Source organism: Crotalus tigris, unplaced genomic scaffold (assembly GCF_016545835.1).
Source record: "Crotalus tigris isolate CLP2741 ecotype Arizona unplaced genomic scaffold, ASM1654583v1 scf7180000023617.9722795, whole genome shotgun sequence".
Lineage (NCBI taxonomy): Eukaryota > Metazoa > Chordata > Lepidosauria > Squamata > Viperidae > Crotalus > Crotalus tigris.
In genome coordinates, this window is record NW_024100081.1 from 358,441 (window position 1) to 381,096 (window position 22,656).

At 38.9% G+C, this 22,656-nt stretch overlaps 3 protein-coding genes across 11 annotated transcripts in view; 1 reads left to right on the forward strand and 2 right to left on the reverse strand.

Moving 5' to 3' along the window:
• Positions 1-1,495, reverse strand: part of HOOK1 (hook microtubule tethering protein 1) — a 28,660-nt gene extending 27,165 nt beyond the window's left edge. The window contains exon 1 of the mRNA XM_039319823.1: positions 1,445-1,495. Within this exon, the coding sequence (XP_039175757.1) occupies positions 1,445-1,495 (51 nt within the window). The remainder of the gene's footprint in view (positions 1-1,444) is intronic.
• A 24-nt stretch (positions 1,496-1,519) lies between these two features.
• LOC120297324 (E3 ubiquitin-protein ligase RNF170-like) lies at positions 1,520-17,314 on the forward strand. 5 transcript variants are annotated; one of them, XM_039319826.1, is made up of 7 exons: positions 1,903-2,377; positions 7,776-7,873; positions 10,586-10,653; positions 11,227-11,335; positions 15,045-15,118; positions 16,342-16,449; positions 16,826-17,314. In XM_039319826.1, exons 3-7 carry the CDS (start codon positions 10,609-10,611, stop codon positions 17,108-17,110), a joined length of 621 nt encoding a protein of 206 aa, XP_039175760.1. In that variant the 5' UTR covers positions 1,903-2,377; positions 7,776-7,873; positions 10,586-10,608; the 3' UTR covers positions 17,111-17,314. The 5 variants fall into 5 exon arrangements, with proteins under 5 accessions (XP_039175762.1, XP_039175760.1, XP_039175759.1 ...); XM_039319828.1 differs by lacking the exons at positions 1,903-2,377; positions 7,776-7,873 and adding an exon at positions 1,520-1,605; XM_039319825.1 differs by lacking the exon at positions 7,776-7,873 and having other exon boundaries at positions 1,904-2,377.
• A 2,649-nt stretch (positions 17,315-19,963) lies between these two features.
• The window catches only part of FGGY (FGGY carbohydrate kinase domain containing), a 148,322-nt gene continuing 145,629 nt past the window's right edge, over positions 19,964-22,656 (reverse strand). For 3 of the 5 annotated variants that reach the window (XM_039319916.1, XM_039319913.1, XM_039319915.1), the window contains one exon: positions 19,964-21,581. In XM_039319916.1, the coding sequence (XP_039175850.1) occupies positions 21,500-21,581 (82 nt within the window). In that variant the 3' untranslated portion in view covers positions 19,964-21,499. The remainder of the gene's footprint in view (positions 21,582-22,656) is intronic. The other 2 variants (XR_005553779.1, XR_005553778.1) reach the window with 1 other exon arrangement.

The window sequence follows — 22,656 nt, forward strand, 5'->3', positions numbered from 1 at the left end:
AGGGGCAATAATGGCATGTTTATCTAACATAACCAGTAAATTCATTGTTTTAAAAAAACAAAGAGATACTAAGCTATCAGATTGCAAGTACTGGATAATAAATGAAACAGAACTCAGTGGAATGCAAGTGAAAATTTATAATAAAGGACTAGGTTGTTATTTATTAGAATGAGATTTTTGAATATAGTTTTAAATATCCCAATATTGTAAATGAGATTTCTGTGTTGTGCAAAGATTTAATAAGGAAGATTGATAACAACTTTGTTGATTTTTTGTTTTTTAACCACCAATAACTTGTGGAGGAAAAAAAACCAATCAAATACCTTGCAATGAAAGTTAAAAAGTTTCTAATTCCAAAACAAGATAGAACCTGTATCTGGAAACAACAGACAGACACATCCTCTATATACATGCTCAAAAATGCCTGCCACAGTATGAATATTTTCAGCATCCTTGCTTTTAGATCCTGCATAGTAAAATTCATCTTAATTCATACAGAATGTATGCATTCCTATGGTATAACACAGATTATTTTCACAACCAAAGAAAAGTTGAAAAGTCTACCTGAAGGTTTCCTTGCAAGGTATTAAAAATCACTGATGGCTTTAAAAAAGTAACATTTTCACACAAGTTTTGATAGAACCTTAAAGCCTTAGATTTCTCCTTGCCCTTTAACAAACATGTGTTTCTAAAGGAGATGGGGCAGGATTCATCCATAACATTATCTTCCACGATTTCCTATCACTGCTTCCTAGAAAATCTGGTATGGAAGGAAAACAAGATTCACTCCATATTGACTATTGAAAGGCAGCACCAGAAATCTGTATATCTAAAAGCGTTCTGGCTCAGAGATATATTTAGGGTTCAGGGGCAAAAGTCTCCCCTCCCCCCCTCCTCCAAGCAGGTTACACTGGAGAATTACTCACTGGGTATCCCATTGAGACCCATTTTTAAACTTTTGAGTCACCAAAGGGAGCTCCCTCTAACGAGGCTCCCATAAACACGGCGCGTATCAACACACGTACGGTGCACCCAACAAACCCTGGGCATTTTATGAGAGGCGGTTGTGGGGGGAGCCAAACTGCAGCTCTTTGGGGCAAGGTTGACCAAGGTGACTTGTCTGAACACAGAAACCCGCACTCAGGATGTGCGAAAAGCCAAGAGAAGCGAAGCGGGAGAGAAGCGCGGAGGGTTAGTCGCCCAGATCTCCATATTGGATGTGCAGCTCCGCTCCAGGGCATATTTCCCCCCCACCCCCCACTTTGGGTTGACTCGCGACGGCGAGTCCGAAGGGCGCGCGGAACCGGCTCGAGGCGGCAATAGGAAGACACTGCAGCGCGAGAGTGGAAGAAGGCGAAGGGGGGGGGGGTGATGGGGCTCCTGTTCCGATTAGACCAAGAGGCGGGGGCGGCCTCCCCTCCCCGTCCCCTCCCTCGCCATTTACCCAAAGGATGAGGCTGTCGCACAGTAGCTGGTCCGCAGGTCTCCCTTCCATGACGGCGGCCCTCACGCACTAGGTGACAACTGTGACGGCGGCAGCAACAGCGCCGCCACCGGAGTTTCCTACGCAACGCACGGTGCGCCAACGCTGAGAACAATGCGCAGGTTACGTGTCAGCGACGGCCGGTGTTACCTTAACTTTAACCAACCCCCCCCCTCCCCGCCAACTATTAGCCCCGCCCTTCATCGGGCTCGTCCCTGAGGAGTTATGCGGGTGTTTGACGCGGGAGCCGACCAATTAACAGTTAGGAAAATCAGGCCAACGAAGCTTATTGGGCAGCTTCCAGCCTCCTTTGGAGTCCATCCAAAAGGCGGCTCCCGGGGGAGATTTGCATCACAGGCGCTGCGAATGGGAAAGGAGGCGGGGGGGGGGTGGCAGGACATCGCAGGGATTGGCTAGGGCGCCCCCTGTAGGACTGATTGCGAGAGCGCTTGGCCTTGCGGAGCTCCAAATAGGAGTGGACGAGAGGAAGCTTTTCCGTGCTCCCCCCTCGACGATCCTATTAGGCATTTGTCGGAGCGTTGTGGGCTGTTCTGCCCATTCACGCCCTTTCCCGTTTTTTTCCTGCTGTCTTTGGGGCGCTTTTCTTCGCTTGCAACAGATAGAAACCCGATGAGTTGCAAATCAAACACGACGTAGGCTTTTACCTGGAGACACAGATGGGGAACCAATGGTCTCCCCTTGCTTTAGGGAGCGTGCTTGTGGTTTCTTCCTTACCGCTGAGATAAAGCGCTGCCTTTCAGCCAGCGGGAAAGCTCCCTAAACAGGCCCTCTGTTGCCAATCACGGTGTGATTGTGGGCCAAATTAAGGAAAGGGATTGTTGGATCGCCGTGGCTTCGTTTCACTTTCTACCGGGCATCGCCTGCTGGAGGAAGGTAACTCTAAATCACTCTCCATAAACGGGATAGGGCAAATACAGACGGGTGCTTAAAACCTCTGGTGCAGGTGGTCCTTGACTTACAACTGTTCATTTAGTGACCATTCAGAGTTACAACAACACTGAAAAAAGCGACTTATGGTTGTTTTTCACACTTACGATCGTTGCAAGCATCCCCGTGGTCACATAATCGAAATTCAGACATTTGGCAACTGACTCATATTTATGATGGCTGTGGTGACCGTCTTTTGCAACCTGACAAGCAAAGTCAATGGGGAAGCCAGATTCACTTAACAACCATGTGTTACTATTTTAACAATTGTGGTGAGCCACTTTACAACTGAGGCAAGAAAGTTTGCAAAACGGGGCAAAATTCACTTAACAAATGTCTCACGTAGCAACAGAAATGTTGGGCTCAATTGTGGTTGTACATTGAGGACTACCTGTATAATGTATGTGTGAATGTATCTGCCTTTGAGTCAGTGTTGACTCCTGGCATTGCCTGGACAGTCCCTGCAGTTTTCTTGGCAGGATTTTTTTTTTTTTTTAGTGGTTTGCCACTTCCTCCTTCCTAGGGCAAAAAGAGAAAGTGACAGGTCTGAGGTCACCCAGCTGGCTTTGAACCTAAAGAGAGACCAGAACTCACTGATTCCCAGTTTCTAACCTAGTGCTGTACTACTTCGTTAAACTAATTCATATACACTGGTGTGTGCATGCACACACACACACACACATCATGTAATAATGTGATGGAGAGCTTAATAAAGTAATTTAGCTTATGACCAAAATTTTTATTATGAAATAAATACCTTGATCTATGCCCTTCATTCATTTTTCATTTATTCTAATGCTATATTTAATTTTGAAGGAAAAAAGTGCTTGTAGCATTAAAATCTGAAATAACATTGATAGAATATCCAGAATATAAAAATTATACAAACATATTACACTAAAGAAATGATTGTCTGTTTTTCATAGTAAGTGGAGAGTGAATGCTAGACACCATTACAAAACTGTTAGCTTACTCTCATTATGATCTTTATTAGGAATATAACAAAATATACTGGCAACAACCATAAAGACCTACAGAAAGTAAATGTCAGTTTAATTAATTAGGGAGGAATTTGATCTTTCACAGAAGTGGGGGTTTTTTTTCCATTCTACTGAGCTGCCAAGTATTGAGAGTTATTAAGTAACTCAAAACCACACCACATAAAATAGTCAATGTCCCTGGGAGATAATGTGAGTCTTAAATTACTGATAGCAACTATTAGAAGTCCAAACAAGATCAGAATTGGTTTAATCCTACTTTCCCATGCTAATTTCACCTCTACAAAAGAAACTTCCGCTTAGTATTACTCACCAGTACTGGCCCTTTTAATTTCTATTTTCTATCCATAATTTAAGATTCACATTAAATCCTAATAATTTATAAAGGGGCCATATTGCCTGGAGGCAGAAAATATATTTAATTCCCTTCCCTCCACTTAAAAACATGAAGTTCCTGCTGATTGTTTTAGAATTGTTTAGACAGGAGAGCCACTTTAGAGGAAATTATAATTCTTTTTATTTTCAGTAATTTTTACTTTTTAGTTTCATTTTTGGGATGGAAAACAACACTGTGTTGCTTAAAGTTGCAATATGTAACTTTATCACACAATCCTACTGACATGTTTTCCAGATGAATCTTAGATAGGCTTAAGGTGGCAGCACAATCAGTTCACACTTTTTAAATTCTCAAGCAAGCAAGAATATTTGGCTATTGCTCTGCTATTGTTAGCTGTAAGTTTTGCTGCAAGGGATTTTGAAGTATTTTTCTCCTAAATGGATTTTGCCTGTAGCATTCCTTTACTTAATGAACGGAGCCATTTGGGGAGGCTGCCTTAGCTAGCAGCCAGTACTTATTACATTTTTTTTTCTTCCTTAAGTTCCCGCTGCCAGCTCCTTAACTTTCCTTTCTAGCCAGTAGCTAATTCTTAAAGGGGAATATACCTTTTTTAAGCTAGTTCACTCAGTGGCTTGTCTTTTCTGTCTCTGGAGGCTTTTCCTGGTTTGATAAATATATGGAAGAGGGAAAATATGGAGGCGGGTTCAAATTCTTCCTTCAGAAGGAGATGGGAATGAGAAAGAGGGAGGCAGGGAAGGAGGGAGGGAAGGAAGTCCCACCTTAGCACTTGGCCACCAGCAGCCCTGCCATTGACTTTGCTTGTCAAAAGGTTGCAAAAGGGAATCACATGATCCTGGGATACTATGACTGTCATAAATATGAATCAGTTGCTAAGCATCCAAATATAAATCACATGACCCTGGGGATGCTGCAATGGTTATAAGTATGAAAAATGGTCATAAGTCATTTCAGTGCAATTGCAACTTTGAACAGTTTTTTTTTAGTCATCAAGTTTTTGACACCTTGCTAGGTGGTACTCAAATATTGCCATATCCTAAAAGTGGTACAATCGGTGAAAAGGTTGAAAAGCCCTGGTGTGGTGTATCTGGTTACATCTCTCTATAGCAATCATTTGTGAATGGGCAAACACCTAGATTTGCAGGAGTCTATTTGATATCCTTTCAGATGTTCACATGTGTTTATTAGTTATGTGGGTATATTATGCAGATTGTACCAAAAGTCAGGCCCTGTAAGCCAATCGCAGTATGAATTTTATTAATAATAATACTGTACTTAGGGATATTCAAAAGTCATATGTCAATCAAGTCAGGAAATGTTTAGAAGAAAATGACAACCAACTTGAACTTTTAATGTTTATAATAAATTATCTAAGGGGCTTGATTTTTTTTGTATTCTTTGGATATGTGTATATGTACACACACACACACACCTCTATACACATGCACGTGTATTCACCATAGATATCTGTTCTGACAGGTTTGCATGGAATGATAAAATATCAGTTCCGCAGTAATCACATCTGTTCTGTCATAGTTTGTTGTAAAGTGTAATTGAAAGAGAAGCCAAGGCACTATTCAGAGCTACAATTTTAGCATCTGTAAACACCAAAAAGGCTGTGAGGAGAAAAGTGTCATTTTGCACCTCCTCCACTTTTGAAGTGCCAAAAGATAGTAAGTTGTGAAGGACGACATGGTGTGAAGCCCCCTCATAAACCTTCAGCGTTTGCAAGAAACTGGAAGAGATTTTTTCACAGGTGCCCTTGCATCAAAGTTTCTTCCAATCTGTGCAAGTATTTGAAGAGGCTCCAGAGGGCCTATGAAGCACACTGAAGCAAAGCAACAGAGCTAACCTTCATCCTTAACAGCAAGATGGTTGAATGCTTTGTGAACTTGTTTTGAGCTGCTTCTCTCAAAATTTCATTGAACCAAAGCACCTCTTTGCTCATCTGTTTCAATTTGTTTTGCTGACTTAACATATTAGATATGGATTGGTTCTGTTTTATTTTATTTGATAATGTAATAAAAAAGAACCAACCCATATCTAATCTTTTTAGCTTTGTTGGATACTTTTGACAGGAGGGATTTTGCCCCACCAGGATGCATCCCCCTCCCCATACAACATGAATAACAGATTTAGCTTTTGTTCCTGGGACAGAACTCTGAAACTTCTCAGGAGAACTAGGGGTGAGCACTGTAATTGTTCACACAATGCCTCAGGCAGTTTATAAAACTCTGCTTTTTTCTATCCCAATTGAGGAGCTCAAGGAAGCTAGCTAAAATCAGAGGCTTTAGAATGAATGGATAGACCAGACAGATCTGGTTTCTAGTAGAATTAATCACTGTCTGTCCTTTGGAGGACTTGGTGCACAAAACAACAGGTTGTGCAAACTCTCAGTTTGAAGACTACATTTCTCACACATGTCTATACTCAACTGAGCCCTTCAGAAGGTTGAAGAACAAGTTGATTTCTTATCTCTGTCTTTGATTGCTGATGACTCTAAAATCATTCTGAAACTACATAGACCCACCTGAAGGTAGGTAAGGTGACCAACTTTTTTACAGTGAAAAGGAAGACACAAATAAATTGAAGAAAAAAATATCGTAAATAAAATAAACATTTTATTCATTGCAATAATACAGAATACACTATAATATGATAAATGCATAATAAAAAACATTTGTAACAATAACATTTTATATTGTAATTATGCTTACATGCCACACCCCTGCCTGCAGCCGCCTTGCCAGCACTGCTGCCCCGCCATGTAGAGCAGGCCCTGTGGCTCCCAAAGCACCAGCTGCACCAGCTCCGGCCCCGGGGGGCAGCCCACCATCAACACACACCCCTTGCAGCCGCCCCACCAGCACCACCGCCCACCCTGCACAGCCCCGTGTAGAGCAGGCCTACAGCTCCCACAGCACGGGCAGCCGGCCACCGCCACCCCTCACACCCCCGCCCGCAGCAGCCCCACTGTCCCTGCCTCTTGCGCCTGCAGCCATTATTGCCCTAGCAGGGCCGAAGAGCAAGAGAAAGTTACCGTGGCATCGCCGTTCTAGTCTCCTCCAGGTATCTTCAGGACTAACTAGGAAATGGTGTAGTTGGGTAGCAGGGAGGGGTGCAAAGTTCCTGCCAATTCACCTTTGCTGCAGACAACTTACATGTGCAAAGTTTGCTGGCCGCGTGTTTTGGCGTGCTCAGCAGCAATTCCTATTGGCTTTCGCAAGCCAATAGGGGAAGTAGCACAGCTCATGCAAAAGTTGAAAAAAAACCATCAAAAAAAGGTGCCGGAACGCCGTTCTGAGCGTTCTATGAGAAATAAAAAAGCCCTGCAGATTAGTCTTCAAATATCGAAAAGGAGGACATGTAGGAGGACGCTTTTCAAGGGAGGACAGAACTCACAAAAGGAGGACTGTCCTCCCTAAAGGAGGACAGTTGGTCACCTTAAGGTAGGTCATACATGGTCCATTTCATCCACCCTAGGAATCATCAGAAGTAGGTTGCCAGATATTACTCTATGGTGCTCAAATCTACATTAATAAGGTGCATGGATTCTATTTCAGCAATAATCCTTCCCTGCAAGTATTCTTTCTATCTGTTTTTATGTGTATTCTAACTCCCTCAGCAAGGGGAATGAACTACACCTCCACCTTATAATTATACAATTATTTTAAGTTCTATTTTCCTCCTTTCAACACTTACTTGATAGCATGCTTTCTTATTAGATTTGCAAATGTCTAAAGATGGACATGTACATAGTTCCTAATTTAATATCTCAAGATCTGGAATCTTTCTGAAATCACTAAATCATAGTTTTAATTATTTAATTCTTATAAATATGAGGAATAAAGGCTTCCACAAGTTTTTGGAAATTCTACAAAACCTTGACATTAGTCAAACATGTTAATTATTAACTAAAATAAATGGCCCGCCTTAATAAAGTATGGGCTGTGACCTTCTATCACAACACTCTTCTGTCACCCTAACCTAGAGAGAAGATCAGAAGATATTTTTTTTTGAAAAGTTGTCCCAAGGCATCTACTAAAGTTTAGTCATACATAATTCCTTGTGTGCCTCTTCTGGGACCAGGTAAGGAACTAAGATGATGTGAATTTAAATTTTAAATTTAAATTTTCTGTATTTTCTTTTGCATAAGATAAAAGGGAGGGAAAGGGAGATTGTCATTTAAGTATGAAAATAATTTTTCCTTCTTTCTTGACATCAGAAAGTAAAGATAGAGCATTTTGAAAAAGATATTTAATATTAATTTCAATTTTAGTTTAAGTGCTGGAAGTCTTAGCCACATTCTATGCTAAATTCTTCCCTGAAATCATACAGAAAACATGAACACAACTTAAAAATTAAACTTAGCTGAACTTTATGCATTTTTTGTTTACATTAGGGTGTAGTAAGCTGTATCCAAAGGTGAGCTGTTTCAGCTTACAGAAAGTAGGTTGATTCTTCCTCATTGTATGCTACCCAAAAACATCTCTGAGGATTGAGAGATCTCGTACAGTATGAGTTACAATACAAAAAGCTGCAATAGAAGAGGAACAAAAGTTGAGTACTTCATAGATCTGTTGACACACATTTAAAATCGGGGTGTTCTTAACAGTAGTGAGCAAAGAACAGCAGATCTGTGATTTGAGGTCCTCTTGGATTTGCATGTTCTATAGAGCAGTAGATGCAGGCCATGGCCAGAGAGCTCTTTACCAAGATTTGATTGGTATGCCAATTTGAAGACTTTTTGGAGTGAAAAACTGTTATGAGAATAACTCATGCCCTCTTCACCTTACAATTAGGTTACTGAAACTCAGTATGCATTTGGCTGCCTTTGAAGATAACTCAGAAGCCAAAGTTGGCTCAGATAATAAGTTTAACAGTGTAACCCCAGTGCTTTGATTTATGTACTGGCCATTCATCTGCTCCCAGGTCCAATTCAACATGTTGGTCATGATCTATGAAGCCCCACATGGCTCAACTCCCAGGAATTGTCAGGACCACCTTTTTCAACCAGTATTGAACCCTTCCTGAGGTTTGAATTCTTCTGTATAACAGATACATACATAACTAAACTATAACCATAATTATAGAACTTAATTTTGTCACTTCTCCACCTGTCATTCAATAGCCATTTTCCTGTACTATCATATAGCAGGAAGAAAGACATACACATATTTGGCCTTCAGTTATTCTTTCTTTTACTGTCTCAGTATTCTTTAATCTTATGTAAGCACACAATGTATTCTTACTTTCTTACATTGTAAATCTTAGGGTCAAGGCTTGCTCTTGTTATGATTGCATGCTGAATGGGGAGTGTTGGGTCTAAATAAATAAATAAATCTGCAGCACAATTTCTAATAACTGGTCTATTAAGTATTTTATATGCTTGACATCTAAAAACTTCCTCTCTAGATCTCTAGTTAAGTAAAGAGAAAACAAGACTGAATCTCCAGAATATATGCTTTTTTAGTGTAACTTGTTTTATTAATTTAATAGCCTCTAAACCAGAAATAATGGCAAGATAGTGTTAGTTCTATGTATGTACATGTGTGTGAGAGTGCACACGTTTGTACATAGACATGTGAGTGCCAGTGTGGTGTAGTGGTGAAAAGCTAAAAGTCAAAAGACTGTGAATTCTGGTTTTGTCTTAGGCACAAAGCCAACTGGGTGATCTTGGGCCGGCCACCACATCTCAGCCCTACGAAGGAAGCAATGGCAAACCACTTCCAAAAATCTTGCCAAGAAAACTGCAGGGACTAGTGTAGGTAGTCATCAGAAGTCAAGACTGACTCAAAAGCATTTGTACAGAGAGATAGAGTGTGTGTGAAGATCAGTCTGCCGACTTAGTCTTTGAGGAGAGATAGAGAGATTTTTCAAGTGGCATGCAAATGCCTCAATGAATCATTAACTCTGTGTAACAATAATTTCTTTTTATAACTCATCTGAGATGCTGGACTTAGCTCAAAATAAACAGAGCCCAGCTCTGATGCTTTTTTTAAACCAGGAGTCACTTAAAACTACAAATGGGGTCTCGGGTCAAAGATAAGGAAGCAGCTTTTTTTGACCCGATCTGTCTGCTGATCGGGAACTGTAAATGTCCACAGACCTTTTTGTTATGTTGCTTAAAAAGAACTCTCCAGATTCTGTTTGGATTACACAGTTAAAAGAGTGAACTGTCTCCAACAATATATCAGGTTAGTTAACCAACGATGGATTCTAACAAGTTATTCCTTCAGTCTGGAAATAACTTTAAATGAAAAAAAAAAAAATATTTCTAACACAGTCACTTCTGGTTAGTTATATGAACTATTAAAAAATAGAAATCAAGATTGTGATCACATCTAGGTTCCCAGTTTTGCCTAATCCAAGGCTATATAATTTTGAAATTATAATTTAAAATTTAAATAGTGAGATGGGCGATATCTAAATTTAATAAAACAAATAAATGACTTCAGTCAATATGCTTTTTTAACTTCAGTGAGAATAAAATTAGTTATATACTACTAAGTTCTGAAAAAAATATTTATTTGGAAATATACTCTTGCTATCAACTAATAGCACATTTCTTTCTCTGCTTGAGATCAGCCCTATTGAGGATGGCAAGTATATAAAAAATATGCTGTAAGCACTTCAGAGACTCCATTCTTAATACCCTTTGCCAAAATGCTACTGATTGTCATTTTTATAGTAGAGGGGAAAAAACCTCCTGTATTTATAGAGAGTACATCTATTTAACCAAATCTGACTCATCGACAGCCTATATTATCATAATTATATCAAGTCTTACTTATTTTATAGAGTTCTCAATTTAAAGACAAGAAATGAGTTCCTTGGAAAAGAAATGTGTTCCTTCATCCTCCAGAATAGTAAGTTTACAAAATCTTTTAAGCTACATAATATAAAATCCAAAAGATGTGTGCAAAAATTGTAGGTATCAAGAAAGTTTCAAACTTCCCATTATTTATCCTTAGGAAGAATTGAATATCCCTGAACCCAGAATTTTATGGCAGCTTAATTAGAAACATGTGGTTCCTGGTAAGAGATGAAACTTCAAAAACAAGAAGTAGGATTACTTTTCCAAACAGAGGCTTGATATATGATATGCTGAATTTATAAAAACAGAATGACTCCATTAATCAAGTTTTCATGTATTAAAGGGATTGCTTTTAATATGCTACTCCACTTCTTTTCCATCCTACCACTTTTTAAAAAAAAAAAAATTGGTGCTTAGATAAGCGTTTTCAAAGGAAACCCATAGTGATACATCAACTAGTATGGCAGTTTCAGAAATATATAAAACTATTAAGCATTTTGTTAAGCGTTGTGACTGTACTGTTTTTCCAGTTTTCTAGGATCAATATACAAATATTAAAGCTTCTGAAGCATTTCTGGAATTAACTGGAATATCTTTAAACATAGCATTTTTTTTTTTCTCTTAGGAACGTCTTCAACGATGGCAGCAATGCTACCCCAATGATTTGAGCTGTCCTATCTGTCTCCAAACTGCTAATTTCCCTGTAGAAACCAACTGTGGACATTTCTTTTGTGGCAAGTTAATTGGGCTACATTTTCTTATAAATTTTATTTTGCAAGACTACAGTAATGTTAACATTACATGAAATTATAGAATTAAACAGTAGAGAGCATATACATTTTGCGACAAATGCCCATTTGTGGATGGAACTATGCAAAAGATAGCTGATACAGGCCAAAATTTCCATGAAATAAATCATAACATTTGTTGGTGACCCAGGGTTTTTTTTTTTTTGGTCATAGAACGCCCAGAACGGAGTTCCGGCACCTTTTTTGGATGGAGCCTTGTAGGGTAGACAAGGCGGGTTGTATGATGTGTGAGTTCCGGCACCTTTTTTTTTCTTCAAAAAAAGCACTGTTTATTTCTGAATATATTCACGCTAACATATTCAAATTTGGTATCCTGATATCTATTGTAAAAGTGCATACACCCATCACTATTTTTATTATGAAAAAAATAAATGAATCAACCCTTTTACCTCAGCTATTGTATAGTTTCACAGACACATTATAAAGTTTTGCAATACTCAGGAAGTCTTGTGGACAATTAAACAGGAAACTTATACTTTTCAGGCCAGGAGCACTGTACTGAGCCTCTGAGCTGGCAAAAGGCCAACAGAAACAGCTATATCAAACAGAACAAAAACAATTGGTAATCAAAGCTTTAAGCTAATTTAATAGCAAGAATATGAACATTGTTGTCTTGAGAATTAAATAAATTTTAAAAAATTACCTCCTGCCATCTGAAAAAAGGCACAAAAACAAAAAATAACAAATTTCAAATCTCCTATTTTTTTTATTAAAAACACTCTAGACACTTTAATGTCTGCTCTTTAAAATACCACAACATGCATCTTACAGGATTAAAAGGATGCCGTTTTTTCCAGCAAACTTTTCCATCATGTGGAGAGATATTTGTGGATTTTATGCTTACATATATTTTGAGAATATTGCATGCACATTTTTGCCAACTGTATCTTTCTCACCAATGTATATGAAAAAAGATCTGTGGTGTCTGGCAATATTGAAACATAACACTGGCAAAATACCAAATAACTTGTAACTTTATTCTAGCAGAGTGGTGGATTTGCACCTGTTTTAATACAGAAAATAACTACCCCAAGGTTTATAAGATTAATTTATAAAATGTGTACAGCTACTGACAAACCAGTGCATTTTTTGTCATAGAACACATGGAACAGCGTTCTGGCACCTTTTTTTGAACGGAAGAACCAGTTCCTTCTAAGCTGCCAGCGCGAGTGAGTTACGAGTGTTCACTTAACGCTCTCATGCTTCCCCCTCCCTTCCTGCTGTGCGGGACTCACCTGGAAAAGGTCTGTCTCCTCTCTGCCACGGTTCCTGCTGCTGCTCCAATCTGAGGCCAGGAGACGCATCCATAGCCCCCCATGGCCCAATCCAGGCCTGGAAAAGACCTCTGCCACCCGGATCTATGACCGCAGAACGATTTTGCGGCCCCCTCGCGGCCTGATCCGGGCTCAAGAGATCTTTTCTAAGCCTCCAGAGCCCAGATCCATGGCCGCGGAGCGATTTTGCGGCCCCCGTGTGGCCCGATCCGGGCTCTGGAGGCCTTTTCTAAGCCTCCAGAGCCCAGATCCATGACCGCGGAACAATCGGGCCGCTGGGGGACCGCAAAATCACTCTGAGGCCATGGATCTGGGCTCCGGAGGCTTGGAAAAGGCCTCTGGAGCCCAGATTGGGCTGCAGGGGGCCACAAAAATCACTCCGCGTCCATGGATCCAGGTGACAGAGGTCTTTTCCAGGCCTCTGGAGCCTGGATCCATGGCCGTGGGGGGCTATGGACGTATCTCCTGGCCTCAGATCGGAGCGGCAGCAGGAACCGCAGCAAAGAGGAGGACCCGCAGCAAAGAGGAGACAGAACTTTTCCAGGTGAGTTCCCTAAAACGGTTTCTTCTCCCCCCCTCCCCCCGCTCCATAAAGGGCTTTCTACTGGAGCCGGAGCTGTGTGTGTGTTCCGGCACCTTTTTTTTTTTTTTTTTTTTACAAAAAAAGCACTGTGACAAACAAATATTCTCTGCATGGCTTATAGTTTTAAGATAATTAAAATAGAATGTTCAAAGTATTTTTAAGGTGCAGTTATTAAAAACAGTAAACACACACCAAAAAATCCCATTTGTTATCAGGGATAACATAGAACAACCAGCAATGCTTTTAAAAATCTATCCCCAAAGAGCAGTGTAGAATATAGGATTGGTATCAAGATTTTTCATGGCAGAAATTGCTCCCCAAAAGTTTATACCATGAAACATATGAAAAGAAATAGTAGCATTCCTAAGACAGCAAAACAATAGTATTGAAGAAAGCTATTTTTCTGATAATGGGCACTGCACCAATAATGTGACACTTTCATTTTTGCAGCATCATTCTACAAGCATTTAAGATCAGATTAGAATAAACCTGTTCCTCCAGAACCATTGTAGTACAAATAACATTCTGATATGGATTAGTAAGTAATTTAACGAATAGAGTAAAACCTCACATTTATAATTATATTAAAATGTAATTCTCATTCTCTCACTGCCTTTGGTATCCACTTCACTCTATTATATAGGATAGACCACATAAAGGCAACACATTTAATTTAGCCATATTGCAACACATGTATATTGAAAACATCTGGCTATCAAAGCAAGAAGGGGAATTGATATTATCTGACTTTTTGCTATAAAACAAGAGCATTCATGCAGTTAACCACACCTACACAGGAATCTCTTCCTGTCCTCTTTGTTCTAATATTAGATGCTCCAAGTAGGGAATAAAAGTTACAAAATGTATAAACCATATTATTTCAAACTTCCCAAAGTACAAGCTTGAAGAACATACAAATAGTTTGAGTTAATCAACACATCCACACAATGATAGATAGCAATAGGCAAACTTCCCAGTGAATATTTATAATTTTCCTCCACTTTCTTATAATTTTAAGAAAGTACAGTACAAACAGGCTTTGGGCTAGCTAAATTTCACTCTTTTTGAAAGCTGCACATTTCATTATATTTGGCATTACAATAAAAGGTGCAAGAGTGGAACAAATACAGTACTGAAAATGTATTATCTACAGTTTTTAATCATAGGGCACTTTTTTTTAAAAAAAGTCACAATTGTTCTTTTGTATTATTGTTACAAATTGCTATACATCTTCCAAAAGTCTCAAATTTCAACTGTACTTCAAACCATATGTCCAGGAAATAACACAGAACACTAAGATTGGGCTAATGTTATTTCTAATTACTAATAATGTTTCTTGTGGGGGCTTAAAAAAAAAAAAGAACTGCAACAAACATGATTGAAAGATTCAATGTCATTTTGAAATGTCTGAATCCACAAATACCCTGGCTTGAAAAAGGTTTGCTTTTCCAGCCTTCAGATCTGCTTTGCTGTTGTATGTCAACACAGGAAACAAGTGCAAAACGTGACTATTAAGCTTTCAAGCAACGTTTAATTCTGTTTTCAAATGTGCAAATGGATATCCATTTAATTACTGGCTCATGTGGAATTAAAATTTCAGTATATTGGCTACCTCAACTACTTTGAGTTTTTGTTGCCTTCTTGAACAAAGAAACTACTCCTGGTTAGATCATGTAATATAGAAAGCAGCTTTCAGTGTAAACAGCTACAAAGTTGGCTACGGCGTTTTCCCACTATGCAACGTTTTGGTTTACAAAGACGTGTCTTCCTTTCCTAGGTTACTGTCTAATTGAATACTGGAAACATGGGTCTTGGCTAAGAGCAATCAACTGTCCACTGTGCAGGCAAGAAGTAAGAGTTTTCATCTTTTACTTGAAGTTACAAATGAAGATAGAAAAATGCCAAGAATAACTCTCTCATATTTCAGATTTTCATTCCTTAAGCTAATATAGGTATCAGCATTTCTAATTTCATGCTTGTCAAATCAAAGAACTATGAATGATTAAACAGTATACTTGCATCAGGCTTTCTTTTTTTTTTTCTTTTAAAAAAGGTTGATGGTCTTCAAAGAGCCATTTTGGTGTAGTTGTTAAAGTGCTGACCTAGAAACCAGGAGACTGTGAGTTCTAGTCTCACCTTAGGCATGAAAACTGGCTGGGTGACTTTGTGCCAGTCTCTTTCTCAGCCCAGCTCACTTCACAGGTTGTTGTTGTCATAAAGAAAGAGTATTGTGTATGTTTGCCACCTTGAGCTATTTATAAAAATAATAAAGGCAGGATAAAAATCTAATAAATAAATGTTTGTTTTTTTCTTCTTATACTCTACTGAGCTTCACCTGCTGGCTGTGGAGCAAAATGCACAAAGGTCTCAATGTAAAGAAGCAAGGATGCTGTGGAAGACATTAATCTCAAAGAGCAAACCATATAACCTAGAACAGGGGTCCCCAACCCCCGGGCCGTGGGCCAGTACCGGGCCGCGGCATGCCAGCAACTGGTCCACACAAACAAGTAAAGCCCCATTTGCAAGATGTAGGCAGCACAAAAAAACCATGCACCCTCCGAAAAACCTCTCTCCACGGAACCGGTCCCTGGTGCCCAAAAGGTTGGGACCTCTGACCTAGAAACTCAAAGAAATAGCAATCAAGGAAGGAATAAGAAAATCACGACATGTCCGGTTCTGCAGTCTTGTTGGCTAAACAATATTGGCAGGTAGAGAACAGGATAGATTTTTCTGCCGAGCTGCCCAGCCTCATTTCCTCTTAGACTAGCCTTGACCCTGCTGGACTTTCAAACAGCCCTGAAAACCTGGGTTTGTACCCGAGTCTGGGGACTGGATGTGTGATAGAGCCCATATCTAGGCCACGTTGATGGTTGTTTTATGATACTTAGCAGTTACGTGTTTTCATTTTTATATAATATGTATTTATCTTTTTTATTGTAAGCCATGTAGAGTCACATATGTGAGATGGTTGGCTATGTAAATCCATATAATTAATTAATTGGGTCTTTCTATCTAGCAGAAGACAAACCTATACCTTGATTCTAAATGTCTTGTGTTTTTATTATTATTACAAGGTTGTTTTTTTGTACACCTGTTCTGAAAACCGGCCTGACAAGAAAAGCAAGCGAACTTTCTATGACATCAGAACTTACAACAAACGCTTCTCAGGATACCCTCAGCCTGTAAGTGGCAATATTTCCCACATCAAGAAAATTGGTCCCATTAAGTTGGTGTATATTGACAAGATTCCATGAGTGAAGTGGTGCTGGGTATTCTCCTAAGGAGAAGTTAAATTACACAAGTTGTGATTTCTTTTAATGGGGCATTAAATAGGAGATATAGTGGCTGTCATGCCAAAGGAAAACAATCTTTTGGGGTGACCAAGTGAGGAGGACAAAAGAGAGCTGCCTAGTTATTTATTCTGCTTTGTTCAGTTTTATTCCATGGAATTTAGCAATGGGCAAGTTCCCAGCTATAAAATTCCTTCCCCTAAAATCAGAATAATTTAAATTAACAGTAAAGTAGTAGATTCCTAACTTACCCAATCTCTGTGCTTAGTTTATAGATCATCTTTATGACATACCCCTCCTTGTCCCTGTTATCCTAAGAGGAATCTTTACGCTAGCTGGCCTCCTGTGGATCTTTCTCTTCAGAGTTGTCATCTGTTTTTTTGGCACCATCCTGTGCTCGACCTGTCCACTTGAAATGATGCCTGAACCTCTTTGTGGGATCTTGCAGGCAGCTGATAACTTAGCTGTTATAATCTTACTTTTGATTAGCTTTATAAACATTTGCCCTCGAATAGAATCAGAAGGCACAAACATGATGATCTATAGGGAATAAAATATTACCTTGGCATCATCATGGAAGGAACTGCAATGTCTCTGAAAGGTCAAAATTAACCAGGCCATGATACATTTATAATGGATTTATAATGGACTTAGTTTTAAAAAGTGATTAAGGGCTATTGTATTGCATTGAACTGTAAGCAAATGATAGAGAATATTTTGGCCAGATGTTGTTATGCTAATAAAGGACTAAAACCCAGTGAGGTCTCCGAATCTTTAAACAGGCATTGCTGTTGTTTTAAGAATACATTTTAGGATATCGTGTGGAAGACCCAATAACTGATATAACCCCGATTAGGATATTGTTGCTGGTAGTTAGGAGCAGGCACAGGAATTAGGAAGTAGAAGAAACAGAGAAAATGAGGAAGTGGCAGGGAGTTTCACAGGCCACGCAGAGGAGGCAAAGAAGGGGATGATGTGCCTTGTCTTAGGACCCTGGAAAACTCCAGAGTTGGTTTCAGCTGTATAACAGCTAAACTGAGAGATATTTTAGACCAGTGGTTCTCAACCTTTTTAATGCCGCGACCCCCAACCGGTCGTAAGTCGAGGACTACTCAACCGGTCGTAAGTCGAGGACTACTCAACTGGTGCAGCACCGTTTGCAGAATGGGACTTTTGGCGGGCTCAGCAGGGCAGAGACAGCCTGGACAATTCCTATTGGCTTTTGAAAGCCAATAGAATTAGACTCTATTCAAGAGAGTCTATTCTATTGGCTTTCAAAAGCCAATAGAATAAAAGGGAGTAGAACAGCTAAGAAAAAAGGGGGGGGAAATGGCGGACTGCGTTGTTTGGCGATCCCCGTGAAATGGTCGTTCGACCCCAAATGAGGTCCCGACCCACAGGTTGAGAACCACTGTTTTAGAGTATTATTATCTAAGACAAAACTTCAAGGTTCAGAACAAACTTATTTTCTATCCCTAGTAAACATGAATATACAGCTGGCTACAATAAACATTACAGGTAGTCCTTGACTTACAACCATTCATTTAGTCACCATCTGAAGTTATGACACCACTGAAAAAAGTGATTTATGACCAGTCCTTGCATTTACAACCATCACAACATCCTTATATTCACATGATCAAAATCTGGGATCTTGGCAACTGATGTGTATTTATGACTGTTGCAGCATCCCAGGGTCACATGATTGCCATTGGTGAGCTTCTGACAAGCAACATCAATGGGGGAAACCAGATTCACTTAAGAACTTCAGTGATTCACTGAACAATCATGGGGGAAAAGGTTGCAAAATTGGACGTGACTCATTTAATGACCATCTTGCTTACCAAATGAAATTTTGGTCACAATGGTGATTGTAAGTCAAGGACTGCCTATATTCTCTAGAGCACAGGTCGGCAATCTGCAGCTCCGGAGCCGCATGCGGCTCTTTGAGCCTTCCCCTGCGGCTCCCAGCCTCCTCTGCCTTTGCAGAGAGACAGAGACAGAGAGAGGAATTGCGCTTCCCTGCTTCTCTCTCTCTCTCTCTCTCTCTCTCTCTCTGTGTGTGTGTGTGTGTGTGTATGTGTGTGTGTAAAAGACAGTGCACTCACAGTGTTCTCCGAGGAGCTGAAAAGCTTACTGGGCGGAACTCCTCCCTTCGCTGCGTCTCTGCAGGAAGCAGGAAGGGCAGGAGAGAGCTAGCTAGCCCAGCTAGGCTGACTCAGGAATTCTGGGAGTTGAAGTCCATGAGTCATAAAAGAGACGAGGTTGCCTACCCCTGATCTTGTTGGACAACAGCCTGAAGCTTGTCAGGTGAGCAACAGATAGGAGAGGGGGGGGAGAAAGAGAGAGAGAGAGAGGGGGGGGGGAGAGAGAGAGAGAGAGAGAGGAAAGAGAGAGAGAGAGAAAGAAAGAGAGCGGGGGAAGAGGAGTGGCAGACCAAGGGCAGATAGAGAGGGAGAGAGAGAGAGACCCTTTTGACATCTAAAATGAAGATAACACTGCATATATCCTTTTTTTACCTCTGTGTGTGTGTGTGTGTGTGTGTGTGTGTGTGTGTGTGCGTGTATACATACATACATATACATATATATATATACACACACACACATACATACACACACACAAACACACACACACCCTATAATAAAGGTAAAAAAGGATATATGCAGTGTTATCTTCATTTTAGATATCAAAATGGTTTTGCGGCTCCCAGTGTTTTGTTTTGGGTGGGAAACGGATCCAAGTGGCTCTTTGAGTGTTTTGGGTTGCCTACCCCTGCTCTAGAGTCAAAACAAGATATGAACAAGCAGCACTGTAATGGAATAAATGTGACTATGAATCAGACAAAAGAGTCTGAGAAAAATTATATTTGATGGCAGCAGTGAAGTTGCAGAAACCTTTTCAAATAACTTTAATTCAATGAGCTTTAATTATTTCTTTTCAACGAGATGTTGTGTACTTAATGCAGTTTGGGGGAATATCCTTGCAACTATTTTAAGGACTGTATAAAGGTAAAGTATAGATGTTTTCATAAGAATCATAGGAGTATGTGAATACGAACAAAATAAAGTGATGGTTAATGAAAAACACAGTCCACTTCACATGTAACCCAGTGCAACCTTTTTATGTTGAGACTCTCGTGGAATCACTTCACAACACAAGCTTTTATACATTAGTTATGCATGAAACTATTTTTATCTAAATACAATATGTATACATCTATGAATATATTTATTCTTCACAGTGTTCCAAGGATTGCATTCTTTCTTTTTTAATTACATCAGGTTTTTTGTAAAAATTATCTCAGAGAATTCCCCATTGACTTTGCTTGTCAGAAGGTCCCAAAAGGTGATCACATGACCCCGGGACACTAAAACCGTCATAAATATGAGTCAGTTGCCAAGCATCTGAATTTTGATCACATGACCATAGGAATGCTGCAACAGTCAGTCATAGGCCACTTTTTTCAATGCCATTATAACTTTGAACGGTTACTAATTGAACTGTCATAAGTTGAGGGCTACCTGTACTGTTATCCTAGAAAACCCAAGCAAGAAAGGCTAGTTTTGAGAAACAAGAGTCTACAAGGAAACATAAAATAGTTGTAAAACTCTCAGGTAGTCATTATTTATTATTCCTCTTCACCAGCCAATTCTGCTGCAACTTTATTTCATTTTATCCCAAGCTGGTGCTACAAACTGAATATTCTGAAATATATTTTGGACTACTCAGTGTATTTGAAACAAATGTAAGGTTATCCAAATACTGAATTATTCTTTTGTGGTAGGGTATTGAAAAAAGTATAGGTAACAGACCATAAACAAAAACAACATTATCTAGATAACAATAATGCTAAACCTAGGAATTTATGAGCTGTAGGAGGGGAATTTATCTGATGTTCATCTAAACTTTTATTTTTATGTTTAAAAAATTTGAATAATTGAGCAAATTTCAGATTAAACCACTCAGTTAAAATAACTGAATATACTAAAAAAATGTATGAATGATCTTTATTAATTTTGATAAAAACAAAAACTGCAATACTGCAGAGCCACAGGAGATCACCCTGAACAAACTGCATTTATTAAACCCAGGAAACAAGGACATTAGAAAGAAGCTCAAACGGATTCTGCCTTAACATCCTGGATATAAGAAGGATGGAAAGGAAAACACAACCAGTTTTTTTAACTTCATGTTACTTAGCATATATCAAGAATCCAACATTCTTGTATAACAAGAATCCAATATTCTGTTTCTTGACTTAGGCTACATTGAAGGGCTGACAAATGTGTTTTAAGATACATTTAAAATTACACTGATGATGTAAAAATGTATGTAGCTCTTGCAGCAATCTTTTCTACAGAATTCATTAAGTGGTATGTCTTCCTAGCTCTTGGTTCACATAATATCATATTATGACTCTTGATTTTATTAAAGAGAACAACAATAAGCAGCAATTTAGTTTTTGACATTAAACGGAAAGCCTGACCAATGAAGGTCCATTTATAATTTTGACTTTTCTTAATTTAGCACTTTCCCAAGCTTCAGTTTATTTTATTTTCATATAAGGTTGCAAATTTTAAAAATGCATGGGAGATTACATGAATTCTGCATATTTTATCTAATGTATCTCTTTTTATACACTTTTGCTTAATGTACATATTTTTGCAAGCTTTTTAACAGATGATACAATTCTGAAAAGTGTGAATGCTGAATGATAGCTGTAGTTCTGGTTGAGACACTGATCCAAGACATGTAGAATTGACAAGTTTAATGTACCATGATATCACCTTAATAAAGTATACTTACATTCATATTCAATAGGCTATAAAGTATTTTTTATTTTTATTGCAATGCTTCTCATTAATGTAAATAACTAATCAAGAAAGTCAAAGGAATCAGTCAGACCTCTGATATCAAAGATGATTCTTTTTTATGCTGTCTATGCATTCTGCATGATGGATTTATATTTTCTTTGATCTTCCGCAAGTTTTAGAAACACTTGGTATTTCTTGTCATAAAATCTGTGGAAAAAGCATAAGGCCCAACAAGATAAAGGACAATATTTATAATCTAAACATTAAAAAGAATGCAGTAGGCCTCTTCTATGCTAAACTCAGTGAAACAAACAAGACCTATGGATTAGCACAATATTGCTGTGATGCTGCTCTGATTCAGTTAGATAGGGACCATCTGCCTGAAGTTTTTGACAAGTTGAAATAACAAAACACCAAAAAATACCACTGAATTTGCTCTAGAGGGGACCTTGGTAATATGTCCAATTCCATTTCATTTCCTACTTGAGATGATAAAAAGGGGAGAGAAGTTTAGCAGCTGCTGGACCAGAAAGTTGAAAAAGAATATGAAACTAGCCACTTATTAACTGAGGCACTACAGTAAAATTCTGCCCCCTCCCCATTCTTTCTTGAAACCATGCAACATTCTATAGCAACACTATATAAAAATAATTTAAAAGGAAGCTGCCAGGAATTTTGCGGTAGTTAAATGATAATCACAGATAAGTTGTTTCAACTGTATTTATTTAGCACAGGTGGAGGGACAACTTCTGAAGTATACCCATTGTCATTCTATAGCAAGAAAATATTTCATTTTTGTGTTACAATGTTATTGAATGAGACTCTACCATGGTCAATGTAAACACAGAGATGGAACTTGGCTGCACAATTACAATGCTATCTTGACTTTTTAAACTCCACTGCTGATGCCCCATTCAAGGTGTTTGTAAACTACCAAAAGGCTCCCATTCCTCTAACATATTATTAATGTATCCAGTCCTATATAATTATAAAGTACAAACATAAAATGTGGGATTCTGTGTTTATTTCAGTGGTTCTAATACTTAGGCTCTTACTATTAGAGTCACACATACACTATTTCTTTTATGAGTGATAGAGTGAAGTGAGCTAGGAATTGGTCAATCAAGAGACTGAACTATAATTGAGCTACTTAAAATCTAGGTCATGAATTCTATGGCTTTACAGAGCAGGTAAATACATTCTTCTGTATTGCTGGATAGTTATACAAAGTGATATTTCACAATCTGCAGTTATTGCAGTTAACCACCCGAAATATCACCAG

Coding starts and splice junctions, on each gene's coding strand:
- LOC120297324 (XM_039319828.1), top strand. CDS start 10,609: ATGAGTTCCTTGGAAAAGAAATGTGTTCCTTCATCCTCCAGAATA. Junction 10,654..11,226: donor TTCCTTCATCCTCCAGAATA/GTAAGTTTACAA, acceptor TTTTTCTCTTAG/GAACGTCTTCAACGATGGCA. Junction 16,450..16,825: donor TCTCAGGATACCCTCAGCCT/GTAAGTGGCAAT, acceptor CTCTGTGCTTAG/TTTATAGATCATCTTTATGA.